The 14357-nt window shown below is 42.2% G+C and overlaps 1 protein-coding gene across 1 annotated transcript in view; it reads left to right on the top strand.

The window, feature by feature from the left end:
• The window catches only part of dazap2 (DAZ associated protein 2), a 32889-nt gene extending 20585 nt beyond the window's left edge, over window positions 1–12304 (top strand). Inside the window, exons 3-4 of the mRNA XM_043682027.1 lie at window positions 2857–3075; window positions 11466–12304. Of these exons, the coding sequence (XP_043537962.1) occupies window positions 2857–3075; window positions 11466–11594 (348 nt within the window). The 3' untranslated portion in view covers window positions 11595–12304. The remainder of the gene's footprint in view (window positions 1–2856; window positions 3076–11465) is intronic.
• Window positions 12305–14357: the final 2053 nt, after the last annotated feature.

Genomic DNA, 14357 nt, shown 5'->3' with positions numbered 1-14357 from the left:
CAAATCATTTATGTAAATGACAAAAAGTAGAGGGCCCAGCACCGATCCTTGTGGCACTCCACTGGTCACAGGCCTCCAGTCTGAAAAACAACCCTCCACCACCACCCTCTGTCTTCTACCTTTTGAGCCAGTTCTGTATCCAAATGGCTAGTTCTCCCTGTATTCCGCGAGATCTAACCTTGCTAATCAGTCTCCCATGGGGAACCTTGTCGAACGCCTTACTGAAGTAAAGTTGATGGGACCTGATAAGGTGTCAACTTCACTTAATACTTAATTGAATAATTGATTGGCTCAGAATAGTTATTAGTTCACCCTGAGATTACCAGTGAACATAACCATTGCAGACTTTAGGCTCTGATAAGTTAAATTAATGTTTGCTATACTTGGATTGGAACCTGAGTGCCCCTTGCATTGAAAACATTTTGCTTTGTCAGAGCATTCTCCACTTCTCCTCACCTCACCCATTAACCTTTCCAGAATTACCTTTGGCACCAAAAAAAGGTTAATATCATTCACATTTTAATTTAGAGATTTGATGTATTATTTTAATATCTTGATGTTAGGCTATCTTTTAATGAGCATGACAGATTAAATTAGATTACTTACAGTGTGGAAACAGGCCCTTCGGCCCAACAAGTCCACACCAACCCTCCAAAGAGCAACCCACCCAGACCCATTCCCCTACATTTACCCCTTCACCTAACACTACAGGCAATTTAGCATGGCCAATTCACCTAACCTGCACATTTTTGGACTGTGGGAGGAAACCGGAGCACCCGGAGGAAACCCACGCAGACACGGGGACAATGTGCAAACTTGGGTCTCTGGTGCTGTGAGGCAGCAGTGCTAACCACTGTGCCACCGTGCCGCCCACTAAAGATGAGATTGAGCCGATAGCAGAGGATGGCTGGGAATAGATTTAATATTATCAAAATAAGAGGAAGCTGGAAGTGAGGACTAATATTGTCTTTTTATTATGGGTGAATGTTATTTCAGAATGAAGCCTGAGTGAACATTACCTCTGCGCTCTGAAATCAATTGTCCCATCTGAATTTACTGTACTCCATCATTGGAGGGCCTCCCGAAATGGGTGAGCTTTAGAGATGGTACTATTGTGTTACCAGATGTTAAATCTGCAGCGTTTGTTGCTCCTGGGTTGATTGGCTTGTTTGCCCATTTCTCAGACGCTTACGAGTCGACTAGTAAGGTCTGGCGCAGGAAACTAGCTGGTTCCATTACTGAGACAATCTTTATGCCATGATTTGGAAGTGCCGGCGTTGGACTGGGGTGGACAAAGTTTAAAAATCACAACACCAGGTTATAATCCAACAGGTTTACTTGGAACCCTAACTTTCGGAGCGCTATCTCTGTACCAACCTCTGTCCCAGAGCATTAACCTCTGCCTCGATTTCTCAGCCAGGGGCATCACCACAATAACAAAGTCTCCCACGTATGGAGGACCTAAAGGTCTAATGCAGAATTCTAGGAGAATAAGCTGGGGAGGGACACATGCTGGAAACGTGACAATAAAGACCGTGCTGGAAAAATCCATCCACATTTGAAAAGTGGAAAGACAAGTTAACGTTTCATCTGACGCCCCGTCGTAAGAAAATATGACACAACACCAGGTTATAGTCCAACAGGTTTATTTGGAAGCACTAGCTTTCAGAGTGCTGCTCCTTCATCAGGTGGTTGGTGGGGCAGGATCATAGGACCCAGAATTTGTAGTCGACGGGGTGACTGTGCATTTGCTGATTTGTTTTGCAGTTGCATTCTATTTTGTTCAAAAAGCACACCATCTGTAGGCAGTCAGTCCATGTGACATTTTATAAAATCCTACTTTGGAAATAGAACTGGTGTGGCTCAAGGTTGGGATACAGACAGAGTCGAACCTCACACCTTTTAATGCATTCTGTCTGAGCTGAGATGTCACCCTTTTTTTATAAAACCTTAAGTTATCTCAGGAATGTGACTTGAAAGAAGTTCTGGGATTTACATATTCGTGAATTAGATTAGATTAGATTAGATTACTTTACAGTGTGGAAACAGGCCCTTCGGCCCAACAAGTCCACACCGACCCGCTGAAGCGCAAACCACCCATACCCCTACATTTACCCCTTACCTAACACTACGGACAATTTAGCATGGCCAATTCACCTGACCTGCACATCTTTGGACTGTGGGAGGAAACCGGAGCACCCGGAGGAAACCCACGCAGACACGGGGAGAATGTGCAAACTCCACACAGCCAGTCGCCTGAGGCGGGAATTGAACCCGGGTCTCTGGCGCTGTGAGGCAGCAGTGCTAACCACTGTGCCACCGTGCCGCCCACAAATTGAAACATGCAACCCCGTTCTAAGTGATTAAGACTTAACAGCAATCTGGGTTTGTTCAATACATCACATCAGTTGTATGACACTTTGATCTTTTACTATAAATTCTGTCCTATGATCCTGCCCCACTGGCTACCTGATAAAGCTGTTGGACTATAATCTGGTGCTGTGTGAGCTGATTTGTTGCTTTACATCCTGCTGCCTGTCCCCTCCTTGACGAAGGAGCAGCGCTCTGAAAGTTTCTACTTCTAAATAAACCTGTTTGGACTATAACCTGGTGGTGTGTGATTTTTAACTTTGTCCACCCCAGTCCAACACCAGCACCTCCACATCATCGTTAAGAATATATGGTTAGACTTGAAACTTGAACCTGTTATTTCTCTTTATAAGTCTTGATGGACCTTTTTGTGTGTTTCCAGAAACATTGTCATCTGTTCACTTCAAACAGCCTTGGACAACATTATACTGTGAACTTTATAGATTTACTGTGAAATGATCGTTTTTGAATTTGTTTGCATCCCAGCTTCACCAGCAGCCAAGATCTGTCCAAGCGCGACCTGGTTATCCAGGTGGCTACTATGTACCAGTCACAGGCCAAATGCAAGTGGGTCCAACTGGGGCACCCATGCCCATACAGTACTATGCAGTGCCACAAGTCTTCTCTCCATCTTCAACTGTGCTCGTGAATGATGGATATGATCCAGGTGCCAGGTTTGGGGCAGGAGCCACTGCTAATATTCCAGTAAGTGTTCTGAACAGTTGGCACTGTGGGTATGGTTATGAATTATAGTGTGGCACAATGTTATCTGTGATTGTTGGGGTTGAATTGGATGTAACTTGGATAGTTTTATAAATTTTCAGTTTCTGCATCATGATGCTAAAGCAACCACAGGTTTTTAAAAAGCGAATTATAACATTTTTAAGTAATGCTCATACTGTAATTTTAAACTATAATAAACTATTGTTAAAAATTACATTTTCTAGTTGTCTTTCCTGTCCATTCCTTTTTGTCACTTTTTTTCATTTATTCAAAAAAAAAATTCTGTCTATAGCACAAAAAAGTAAGAAATTATTAGACCGATGACTAATGAGCTGAGCTGTTGCAACCTTTTATTTAAACCCAACCTCTTTAATTACTATAGCTGATCACTTGGTGTAGTGATCATTGTGATCATGGGGAGAGCCACTGTGCGGAAAAGCATGGCCAAATTCAAAACCAGTACTGAGAAAATGATTTCCGAGGGCAATCATGTTCCAGGAAACCATGGTTACCCAAGGTACATAACTAGAAATAATTAACAGGGTCCATCTTGCTCCCTTGAGTAACAGAAGTAGCTGTGTCCATCCATCAATTCCAAATCCCACTTTTTACCTCTGCCTTTTCAAAGAGCAAATACTGATTCAGCTTCATCTGAATTTTATAATATCTTTCACTTCTGTCGTCTTCCTGTTTGTTATTCCGTATTTATTAGCCTAGAGATTTATCTTGATTTTGATCATTCTGGGATCCCTCGAAGATCTTTGTATATCTTTAGTTTCACTCCAATCCATTTGTTTTCCAATATCAAACTCTCTCGTAGTCTTAGTCTTTCTTCATTGCTTAAATGCCCAATTCTGTTGATTTTGTTCCAACTTAACATATAATATAGAACAGCACAGGGCCTTCAGTCCTTGATGTTGTGCCGGCCTTTTATCCTCTAAGACTAACCTACATACCTTTTGATTGTACAATCCAAGAGTCACTTAAATGTCCCTAATGAATCTGACTCTACTACCACTGCTGGCAGTGCATTCCAAGCAACTATCACTCTCTGCAGCTATAGAGCTGCAGCATAACATCACGACTCTGAAACTCAATCCCCCTGCTAACGAAAGACAACACACCATGTGCCTTCTTAACAACCCTATCTACCTGGATGGCAATTTTCTGGAATCTATGGACACAGACGCCAGAGATCTCTGTTCCTCCACACTGCCAAGAATCCTGTCTTTAACCCTGTATTATGCATTCAAGTTCAACCTTCCAAAGTGAATCACTTCACGCTTTTCCAGGGTTGAATTCCACCTGCCTATTATCAGCCCAGCTCTGAATCCTGTCAATGTCCCATTGCAACCTACAACAGCCCTCCACACTATCCACAACTCCTCCAACCTTTGTGACATCGGCAAACTTACTAACCCACCCTTCCACTTCCTCATCCGATAAAAATCACAGAGCAGAGGTCCCAGAACCGATCCCTGCGGAGCACTACTGGTCACCGAGCTCCAGGCTGAATACTTTCCAGCTACCACCACCCTCTGTCATCAATGGGCCAGCCAATTCTGTATCCAGACAGTCAAGTTTCCCTGTATCCTTTGCCTCCTTACTTTGAATGAGCCTACCATGGGGAACTTTATCAAATGCCTTGCTAAATTCCATATACATCACATCCATTGTTCTACCATCATCAATGTGTTTTGTCACATAGTCATAGAGATATTCAGCATGGAAACAAACCCTTCGGTCCAACCAGATATCCCAACCCAATCTAGTCCCACCTGCCAGCACCCGACCCATTTCCCTCCAAACCCTTCCTATTCATATACCAATCCAATGCCTCTTAAATGTTGCAATTGTACCAGCCTCCACCACATCCTCTGGCAGCTCATTCCATACCCGTATCACCCTAAACCCCTCGTTCTGGACTCCCCCACCCCAGGGAAAAGACTTTGTCTATTTACCCTATCCATGCCCCTCATGATTTTGTAAAACTCTATAAGGTCACCCCTCAGCCTCCGACGCTCCAAGGAAAATAGCCCCAGCCTGTTAAGCCTCTCCCTGTAGTTCAAATCCTCCAACCCTGGCAACATCCTTGTAAATCTTTTCTGAACCTTTCAAGTTTCACAACATCTTTCCGATAGGAAAGAGACCAGAATTGCATGCAATATTCCAACAGTGGCCTAACCAATGTCCTGTACAGCTGCAACATGATACTACACCTCCAATTTTGGTGTCATCTGCAAACTTCCTAACTGTACAAACATTTAAAAGCAGCTCTGCTATGAAATTCAGCAGAGCCTGTAGAAACTCAGACATTTGGGACTAGTGACCACAAAATCTCTCCCCGTCTCTCTACTGTCGTTAGGGTCCAGGGTATACCGTCATTCTCAATTTGTATACTCCCCCCCCCTGAAAACCACTATTGTGCTTTCTGTTTAAAAAATTTCTTTACAAATACATATCCTAACCACAAACTCACCTTCATAATGGCCCTTGGAGAATGAGAACTGCCAAGCAGCAACCAGGTAATTTGCCAGTGATAGGAAAGATGACAGGAAAGTGAGCCACATCAGATAACTTACATAGCATACTATTTCTTGCTTCTCTCTGCCAATTATAGCCAAACTAGTCAGCACCCTTTTCCCATTCTGTGTAAATGGTGTCTTGTCTTTTCTTCTCAAGTCTATTTCTTTCGTCCTATTTCTGATGAGCAAAAAAGCTTCAACCTCTAATTTTCTGTACTACCAAAACACAGTTGACAGTGCAGCTATTTTTGTTTAGTGCTTTTTTTTTTTTTGTTATTTTCTCTTGGATGTATTTTTTTCCCTTTACCGTTTACTGCCTCTACCAGAAAGCACTCCAGTTACGTTCTCTCAAGCCTTTCCTCAAAGAATTCAGTAAGGTTTGTGAGGCATGACCTGCCCCTCACAAAGCCATGCTGATGATCTCTACTTGGAAAACCATAGTTTGATTAATCATTAAATCCTGTCTCTCGGAATACTCTCCAATACTTTGTCCACCACTGACATAAGACTGACTGGCCTGTAGTTCCCAGGATTATGCTGACTCCCTTTCTTGAATAAGGAAATAATATTTGCCACCCTCCAATCATCTAGCACTACTCCAGTGCACAGTGAGGATGCAAAGATCATTGCCAAAGGCAGAGCAATTTCTTCCCTCGCTTTGTGTTGTAACCTAGGGTATATCCTATTTGGCCCAAAAGATTTATTTTTCAAAATTTTCAGCACATCCTCCTTCCTAACATTGCCTGTTCTAGCCTATCAGTCTGTTTCGCTGTCTTCAGAAATGTCAAGGTCCCTGACGAGTGAATACTGAAGCAAAGTATTCATTAAGGCCCTCCCCTACTCCTGATTCCAGGCACGAGTCCCCTCCATTATCCCTGATCGGCCCTACTCTCACTCTGGCCACCCTCTTGTTCCTCACATAAGTGTAGAGTGCCTTAGGGTTTTCCTTAATCCTACCTGCCAAGGCTTTCTCATGCTCCCTTCTAGCTCTCCTAAGTCCATTCTTCAGTTCCTTCCTGGCTACACCCCCCCCCCCCCCCAATTCCGTTTGAAACATCAAAACCCCGGAACATCCAACAACCATTCCTGCCCAAATGATATCCAAGCCTCGTAATGGGCACAACATCATAGAGCATGGATCAGTACTTGGAGCTAAGTTCATCACCCTTATCCCTGATTCTTCTTGCATTAAAATAGACACACTCCAACTCATCACACTGACTGCACCTTTTCCCCTATCAACCGTCTATCCCTCCTCACAGACTCTCTGCACACTGTATTTTGCTGTTCACTACCTACTCCATCACCTGATCCATAGCTGAGGTTCCCACCCCCTGCCAATCTAGTTTAAACTTCAGCCCTGATATTCCATAACAGTCTTAAGCAGGGCCAAGGAGAGAATTCATTGGCCGTGCTGTTTCTCCTGTTACCTTTTATCCTGTCCTTTTTAGCCCTCACAATTCCTATTGAACACTTTTGCGCTGCGTGTTGGGTCTTCTAGAATAATGCAGCATAGAAGAACATCATTTCAGCTCATCAAGTCTGCACCAATTCTTTGGAAGAGAAATCCAGTCTGCCCTTTTCTCCATTAACACCATCCCTCCCAAACGGCCAATTCTTTCTCTGTCCTAACTACTGTTTGTGTTTTTTTTTTTAAATAAAAAAAACCTTTCTTTTATGTTGTTTCTGGCTCTTTTGCCAATCAACTTCTGACTTTAAACCTGGGTCATGCTGATTATTGATCCTTCAGCCATTGGAAACCGTTTCTATTTATTCTGACTAAACCCTTCATCATTATCATCCCTTCAAATCAGTTCTGGCCCTAAGGAGAACAACTCAACCTTTTCTGTCATTCTTTAGACTCCTAAATGTTTACAGCACGGAAGGGCTGTAGTCAACAAAGACTACAACTTTGGCCTTTGGCCCTGGAGGCTAATAGCAACAACAAGTGAATATCTAAAAACCTGTTTGAATGTTATAAATGTTTCTGACTCAATCATCCTTTTCAGGCAGTGAGCTCCAGGTACCCACCACCCTCCTCGACTCTCCTCTTTGCCTTCTACCTTTTAAATCTATCCCTCCTGGCTCCTGATCTCTCTGCGAATAGAAAAAGTGCCTTCCTGTTTGCCTTGTCTATGCTGTTATAATCTTAGAAACCTCCATAATGTTCCCCTCCTAACATTTTGAAAATAGCCCATGGCACAGAATCTCCACTCCAAGGCAGCATCCTGGTGAATCTCCTCCACATTGTCTCTTGTGCAATCACATCCTCCTTTTAGTTTGATCAGACTGCATACCATAGTCCACTTGTGGCCTAACTAATGTTTTACACAACTCCATCATAACCTCCTCCTTCCCTTTGTTAGCCAAGGCATAGAATACAGGTATCCCATATATCGTCTTAACCACCTTTATCTACCTGCCCTGCTGCCTTAAGGATCTATGGACATGCACATCAAGGTCCCTCTGATCTTCAGTAATTTCCAAGGTGCTACCCTTCATAGTATAATCCCTTGCCTTATTGACTCTCTAAGTGCATTATTTCTCTCTCTCCCTCTCCCACCCCCCCCCCCCCCCTCCCCAAAGATTGAATTCCATTTGCCTCTGCTCAGCTGATGAATGGGTTAATTTCCTCCTCTCTTTACCATCCTGCCACTTTTCACGTGATCCTCAAACTTCTTGATCATACCCCGCTATTTAAATCCAAATCATTAAAGTACACACAAACAGCAAGTGCCCCAGCACTGAGCCCTGCCTAGAACTCCACTGGAAACCGACTTCCAGTCACAGGAACATCCCTCTATCGTCCTCTTTTGCTTCCTGCGTCTCAACCAATGTTTGGATCCAAGGTGCCACTTTTGCCTTTGATCCCATTTTGGTAATGGCAGACTTTCTCGATCAGTCTGCCGTTACCAAAAGCCTTGTCAAAATCCATGTCGACCACATTAAATGTATTACCCTCATCAAAACTCCTGGTTACTTCCTCTCAAATTAGATCGAATCTTCATTTAACAAATTTATGCATTCTATCCCTGATTAATCCATGTCTCTAAGTGCAGATATATTCTGTCCCTCAGAATTCTTTCTGGTCGTATCAGTGAGGTTAGAGTGACACAAGCCTGTGATTTCCTGGTCTTTCCTTCCTTTTTTTTAAAATAACGGGACAACATTAGCAGCCCACCAGTTCATTGGCACCTCACCTGTGACCAGAGAGGAGTTGAAAATTATTGCCAGGGCTCCTGATGGTGCCTTCCTCATATCCCAGGCTGTTGAGGAAAGTGTCTCATCCTGGCTTGTAGACTTATTCACTTTGAAGGCTGTGAAATCCTTTTGTGTTTTTTTTCCCTCTCTCTCGCTTGCGCACTGTCTCTCTCACATACATACAGAAAAACTTTGGTGTTATGGGTGGAGGGAAAACGCACTGGGGAAACTTGGTTCAAGAGCTCCAGTCTGCAGGATTGATGCAACGTCCATTTTGCTTCCCAAGGCCTTCTGTTCGCTGCTGTCTTCCTCCAAGTTTTTCCACATCTTTGCAAAAGGCACAGGGTGATTGGCCCACTAATTATAAAATCTCCTCGTTACTGCTTGAAGGCAATAACCTACAGTGACTGGTGGAAGAAAATAATTGGCTGCCTTCAGGCTTCAGTTACTTCTATTGCACAGCGCTAAAGACATAGACCCCCACTCCTTTGCTAGTCCAGAGGCCCCGCTCCTTCTGTTGTGAACACCTAAGCTGGTCACCTACCCAGGAAACAATCAGAGAGAGCTGTTGTCAGGCTGATGACTTCCAGTATCTAAACTGGTCACAATTGCACAAACCAATCAGCTACCTGTTGCTGGACAAATCTCTCTCTGAATATATTCTCTCTGGGGTTGTGGTGTCTTATCTCCTCCGAATTGTTGCAAAACAACCATACAAACACCCCTCACAATGAGTCCAGTAACTTCTTGTTAGAAGTGCAGCAATTCCTTCCCCAGTCCTTAGTTTTATAACAGTCCTTTTTCCATTCTAATCCACAATCAAAAATAAAGTAAAAGATACCATCTTAACAGCAGTTCCTCTCCTCAGAGGATGGTTTCCCCTTTTTCGTGACAGTTGCAAATTGTGTTTACAAGACTGATTTCCTTCCTGTAGCGTATTCTATTTACTTTCGACTCCCACTGTTCATTTCCTTTTCCCATAATTTTAGCATAACAAAACACTGATTACTGAAATAAAAGGAAGAACTGTGGATGCTGGAGATCTGAAACAGAAACATAAATTGCTGGCGAAACGCAGTAGATCTGTGGGGAGACGTCACAGGTGCTGGCAGGGCTGCTGGGTTTTGCCAGAAATTTGTTTTGGTGTCACCGATTACTGATCTATTCAAACTATTTGTAAATTGCGGAACAGTAACACCCCTGAGACAGACAAACTCCTCTGTTGTATACATTTTTCATCCTGTATTGAGGTCTTCTAGAATCCAATTGACTCCCATTGTGTTTATAAACCCTCCTTCTTTAAAGGCCAAATAGTGGGACAGCAAGCTCAATGCATTTTGTGCTCATGTTTACATAGACTCCGTGCAGCAAGTCTGTGTATAGACTGGTTGCAAACCTCACTTTGCCAGTTGTCCCAGTATATTAAAGCATGGTACCATTCTGATGCTGCCAAACTTGATAACCTAAGGAGCTATATCGGAGTACAAAGCCTGCACAAAGAAATCAAAAGCTCTCAAAATTGCACCTTTTTGAAGTATATTTGGTTCATTGTGACTGGAACTATGTCAGCCACTTAAATTGTGTGTTGTGGTTACTTATAATGACCAACCACAACCCTCGGGTAGAGGATGATAATAATTTATTCAAGTGTACGCAGGAAACATCCTACTGTAGAACTAGCCAGAACAGAACTCTACTGAATAGAAGCAACCTATCTTTATTATACACAAGTAGTCAAGTACACAGTTCATTATTCAAATTCCATCTTTGTCTGTAAATAATCACAAAAAGCTAGTGCCTTCAGTTTCGGGTACGTATCTTGTACTCACCCAAACCGAGCCTGTCATCTTGCCCTGACCTAGCTTTGTCCCTGCTACTGTTTGCTTCACCTCTTCTCTGTTTATCCTCATGCCCCCATCTCTGAACCAGTTAATCCTTCATGATTCCTAGGGCCATTTGGGGAGGGATCTGCGAATCTCTGCCTTTATGGCGTACAAGGTTTGGAGAATTCTGCTCCTTTGGTTTTACTGTGAGCATAGAAATCCCTATTTAGCTTTTACAGCCCCTTATAGCCTGTTTAACTCTTACATATATTATTCCTTTGGTCTGTGGCTCTTTTAACATGGGTTTCTTGTAGTCAATGGTTACATCACTGTAAAACCTTGTCGACTTGAATCAGATTGACCATGAGGAAGACCTGTCTTTAATTGAACATCCTGTTTGCCAGGGCTTATAAAATGATATCACCCGTCAACATCTCATTTATCTCTTAAATGAGTTGTACCACAACATCATGATGTGGTTACTCGGTGACTGAATTGTCACCCTGCGTTCACGCAGAATGTTGAGACCCCTCCAGAAGTCTGACTACTTAACAAAGCTGAACACTGATGAGTGGTCAAGTTGGCTTGCTGTCCCAAAGTACTCCAATGATTTAGTTCCCATTTGTCAGTGAAAACCAAGGATGTGTCTAGATATCAATATTCAGGAAATTGGAGTGGGAAAAGAAGCAAAACTGAAACTCGAATGTATGCTGATTAAGCTGAAAGATATTTTGGGTTTTTGGTATTTTATCAGAGGATTCAATTTTACCAATTTCTGTTGGTTCACCTTAAAAGCAACTTCTATTTTTCTTTTTCAATTTAGCCTCCTCCACCTGGTTGCCCTCCCAATGCAGCTCAGATTGCAGCCGTGCAGAGCGGCAATGTCATTGTGACCCAGAAAAAGGCCAACTGGATTTCCGGTGGCTCAAGTGGTGGTTATACAATCTGGTAAACAGATGAAAGCGTGAACAAGAACGTTTTATGGAAGGAACCATTAATCTTAGTTTGTTTAGACAATTAATGGATGTAACTTGATAACTAAGCTGCTTTGAAATACTTTAAAAATTTCTCTCTTTGAGCACAGAATTTAAAGTTGTAGTATATCTGTTAAATGCTTGTAAAACAACATTGAGTACTTTAAAAAATTTTTTAAAAATCTGTTTAGTTTGTGTCCTTTTAAGTTTAATCAGGCTAAAAGAAACCCAATTAATCGGAATAAATACTAAAAGAACTGTTGATGCTGGAAATCAGAAACAAAAGCAGAATATGCTGGCAAAGCTCAGCAGGTCTGGCAGCATCCGTGAAGAGAGAATTTAGAGGTAACGATGAGTTCAGTAACTCAACCTGAAACATTAACTCTGATTTCTCTCTGCAGAGGCTGCCAGACCTGCTGAGTTTTTCCAATTAATCAGAAAGTGGCATCAGTTGATTTTAAGAGGATTAGGAATCAATTTTTATGAACCAAAGTAACCCTTTTGGGTCACTGTCAGTTTGCTATGTCCCTGATCACTTTTTAAAACACTGATTTGGCCTATGAAGGACAGAAGTGTATGTGTGCGTGCACTGCACAAATGATTTCTATGTATATTGCTGTAATTGAGAAATATATAAAGCCTCATGATGTTCTTCACTTTTTAAAAATAAATGCAATTTTGGATGGTTGTGAATAGTTCGCAAAGGGTTAATTGTGCTAAATCTGAAAGAAAATTCTGAGCTTTTCTCCCTTGTCGCTATATACGCCTGTAACCTCTTGAATTGTCTTTTTGCGCAAATATCAGTTTTCCTGCTGTGGTTCTGTTCGCTGAGCTGGAAGTTTTTGTTGCAAACGTTTTGTCCCCTGGCTAGGCGACATCATCAGTGCTTGGGAGCCTCCTGCGAAGCGCTTCTTTGATGTTTCCTCCGGTGTTTATAGTGGTCTGGACAACCGGAAGCGGCAGGGACAGACCACTATAAACACCGGAGGAAACATCAAAGAAGCGCTTCGCAGGAGGCTCCCAAGCACTGATGATGTCGCCTAGCCAGGGGACGAAACGTTTGCAACAAAAACTTCCAGCTCGGCGAACAGAACCACAGCAACGAGCACCCGAGCTACAAATCTTCGCACAAACTTTGATCAGTTTTCCTCTTGGAGGGGTGAGGAGTTTATTTCTTTTCCACTGTGTTTTGATGGTCACTTTGTGCCTATTTGCCATCAGGTCTGTCCAGAGCACCACAACTGATTTTAATAAAAAATCTTTCTGGGCCACTGATTTTGTTTAAGACCATGGCACAATGCATGGACATGGCTGCAATCAGAGCACCTAAAATAGTTCATTTCCAGACTGAATCCTCAAAGGATGAGGGATATCCTCTGCTTACCCCTCAGCTCTTTCTGGAAATGCTAATTTGTGCTTCTAATTGAAGGAGAACACTTTTGGTCAATCATATCTAAGCTTCGGGAGTGAATTGCTGACTTGTATTTGCCATCACAGAATCAAAATGAAAAGCCTGTTTAATTCTCAATGTTCAGTGATCAGCTTGTACTTGGGAAAAGATGACCTTAGCAAAAGGATTGTTGTATTGGATGGCATTCTAACACGTTACATTAGCCTGCCTGGTGCTTCATATGTCTGAGATAAATGAAGCCTTTTTTGTTTTGACAACGCTGTGTCACCAACCAAGTTTCACCCCAATCATAAGAGGTTGACTATATGCAACTTCAGCCTGGTCATTTTGTGCCATTTAGTTGGAAAGACCACATTTTCTGTGTTACAGAAATGTATCTCTGAAAGATCAGCCAGTTGGCACCCACAATGCAAGTTGTACTTTATGAATGTATTAAAAAACAATGCATAACTTTAACATAGCATGGACTCTTGGTGTTTAATAGTCTGACAAACAAGGCTGTTCAGTTCAACTGGCCATTCATTTCGGCAGACATTTCATGTTATTCTGTGACAGCCAGTGTATAATGTATCATTACTGCTCTTGGAAAAGCATAAGTAGTTCAAAAGTTTTTATTTAAAGTTACTTTTCATAGAAAACTTACAGTAGATTATAAAATAGACTCACACCTAGTATATGTAACACTTTCCAATCTCTTGATCTTGTATTCTTTCTGCATCAGTTTGAACTTGAATACAAACCAAGAGGAATGTGTCCAATAACATTAATTGCTTAATTTTTAAAAAGTAACTATGCAGTGCAACTTGTGTAAGTGCTGTCATAGTACTTGGTGAGACAATTTCAGTCATTTACATCACAGTCTAGCTCGGGGCCAGTAACTTGTTTGTTTAAATTTAATGAAGTTTTGTGATCACCAGGACTTAGAGAATAAAACCACAAGGTTCCACCATTTGAACAAACAAAATGAACTTTACAAAGTTAGAGCAGCAAAACAATATATTTACAGGTTATACTCTAGATTTCAGAATGAGTGGGAGTTAAATAACGGTAAGCAACAAAGTATAATCGAACATCCAATGGAGCACATCAAATATGGTCAGCACAGGTTTTGCGGGTTTCTCAGCACACCACGCGAATCCCCTCCAAAGGTGCACATTTGATGACCCGAATTGCTGAGCCTTTTAAGAAATGGTGAAATAAGACCATAAGACATAGGAGCGGAAGTAAGGCCATTCGGCCCATCGAGTCCACTCCGCCATTCAATCATGGCTGATAGGCATTTCAACTCCACTTACCCGCATTCTCCCCGTAGACCTTAATTCCTTGTGAC

The sequence above is a fragment of the Chiloscyllium plagiosum genome, chromosome 43, assembly GCF_004010195.1.
Source record: "Chiloscyllium plagiosum isolate BGI_BamShark_2017 chromosome 43, ASM401019v2, whole genome shotgun sequence".
Taxonomy (NCBI): Eukaryota; Metazoa; Chordata; class Chondrichthyes; order Orectolobiformes; family Hemiscylliidae; genus Chiloscyllium; species Chiloscyllium plagiosum.
The sequence above is the reverse complement of the archived record's forward strand: the minus strand, read 5'-3'. Positions and strand labels throughout refer to the sequence as shown.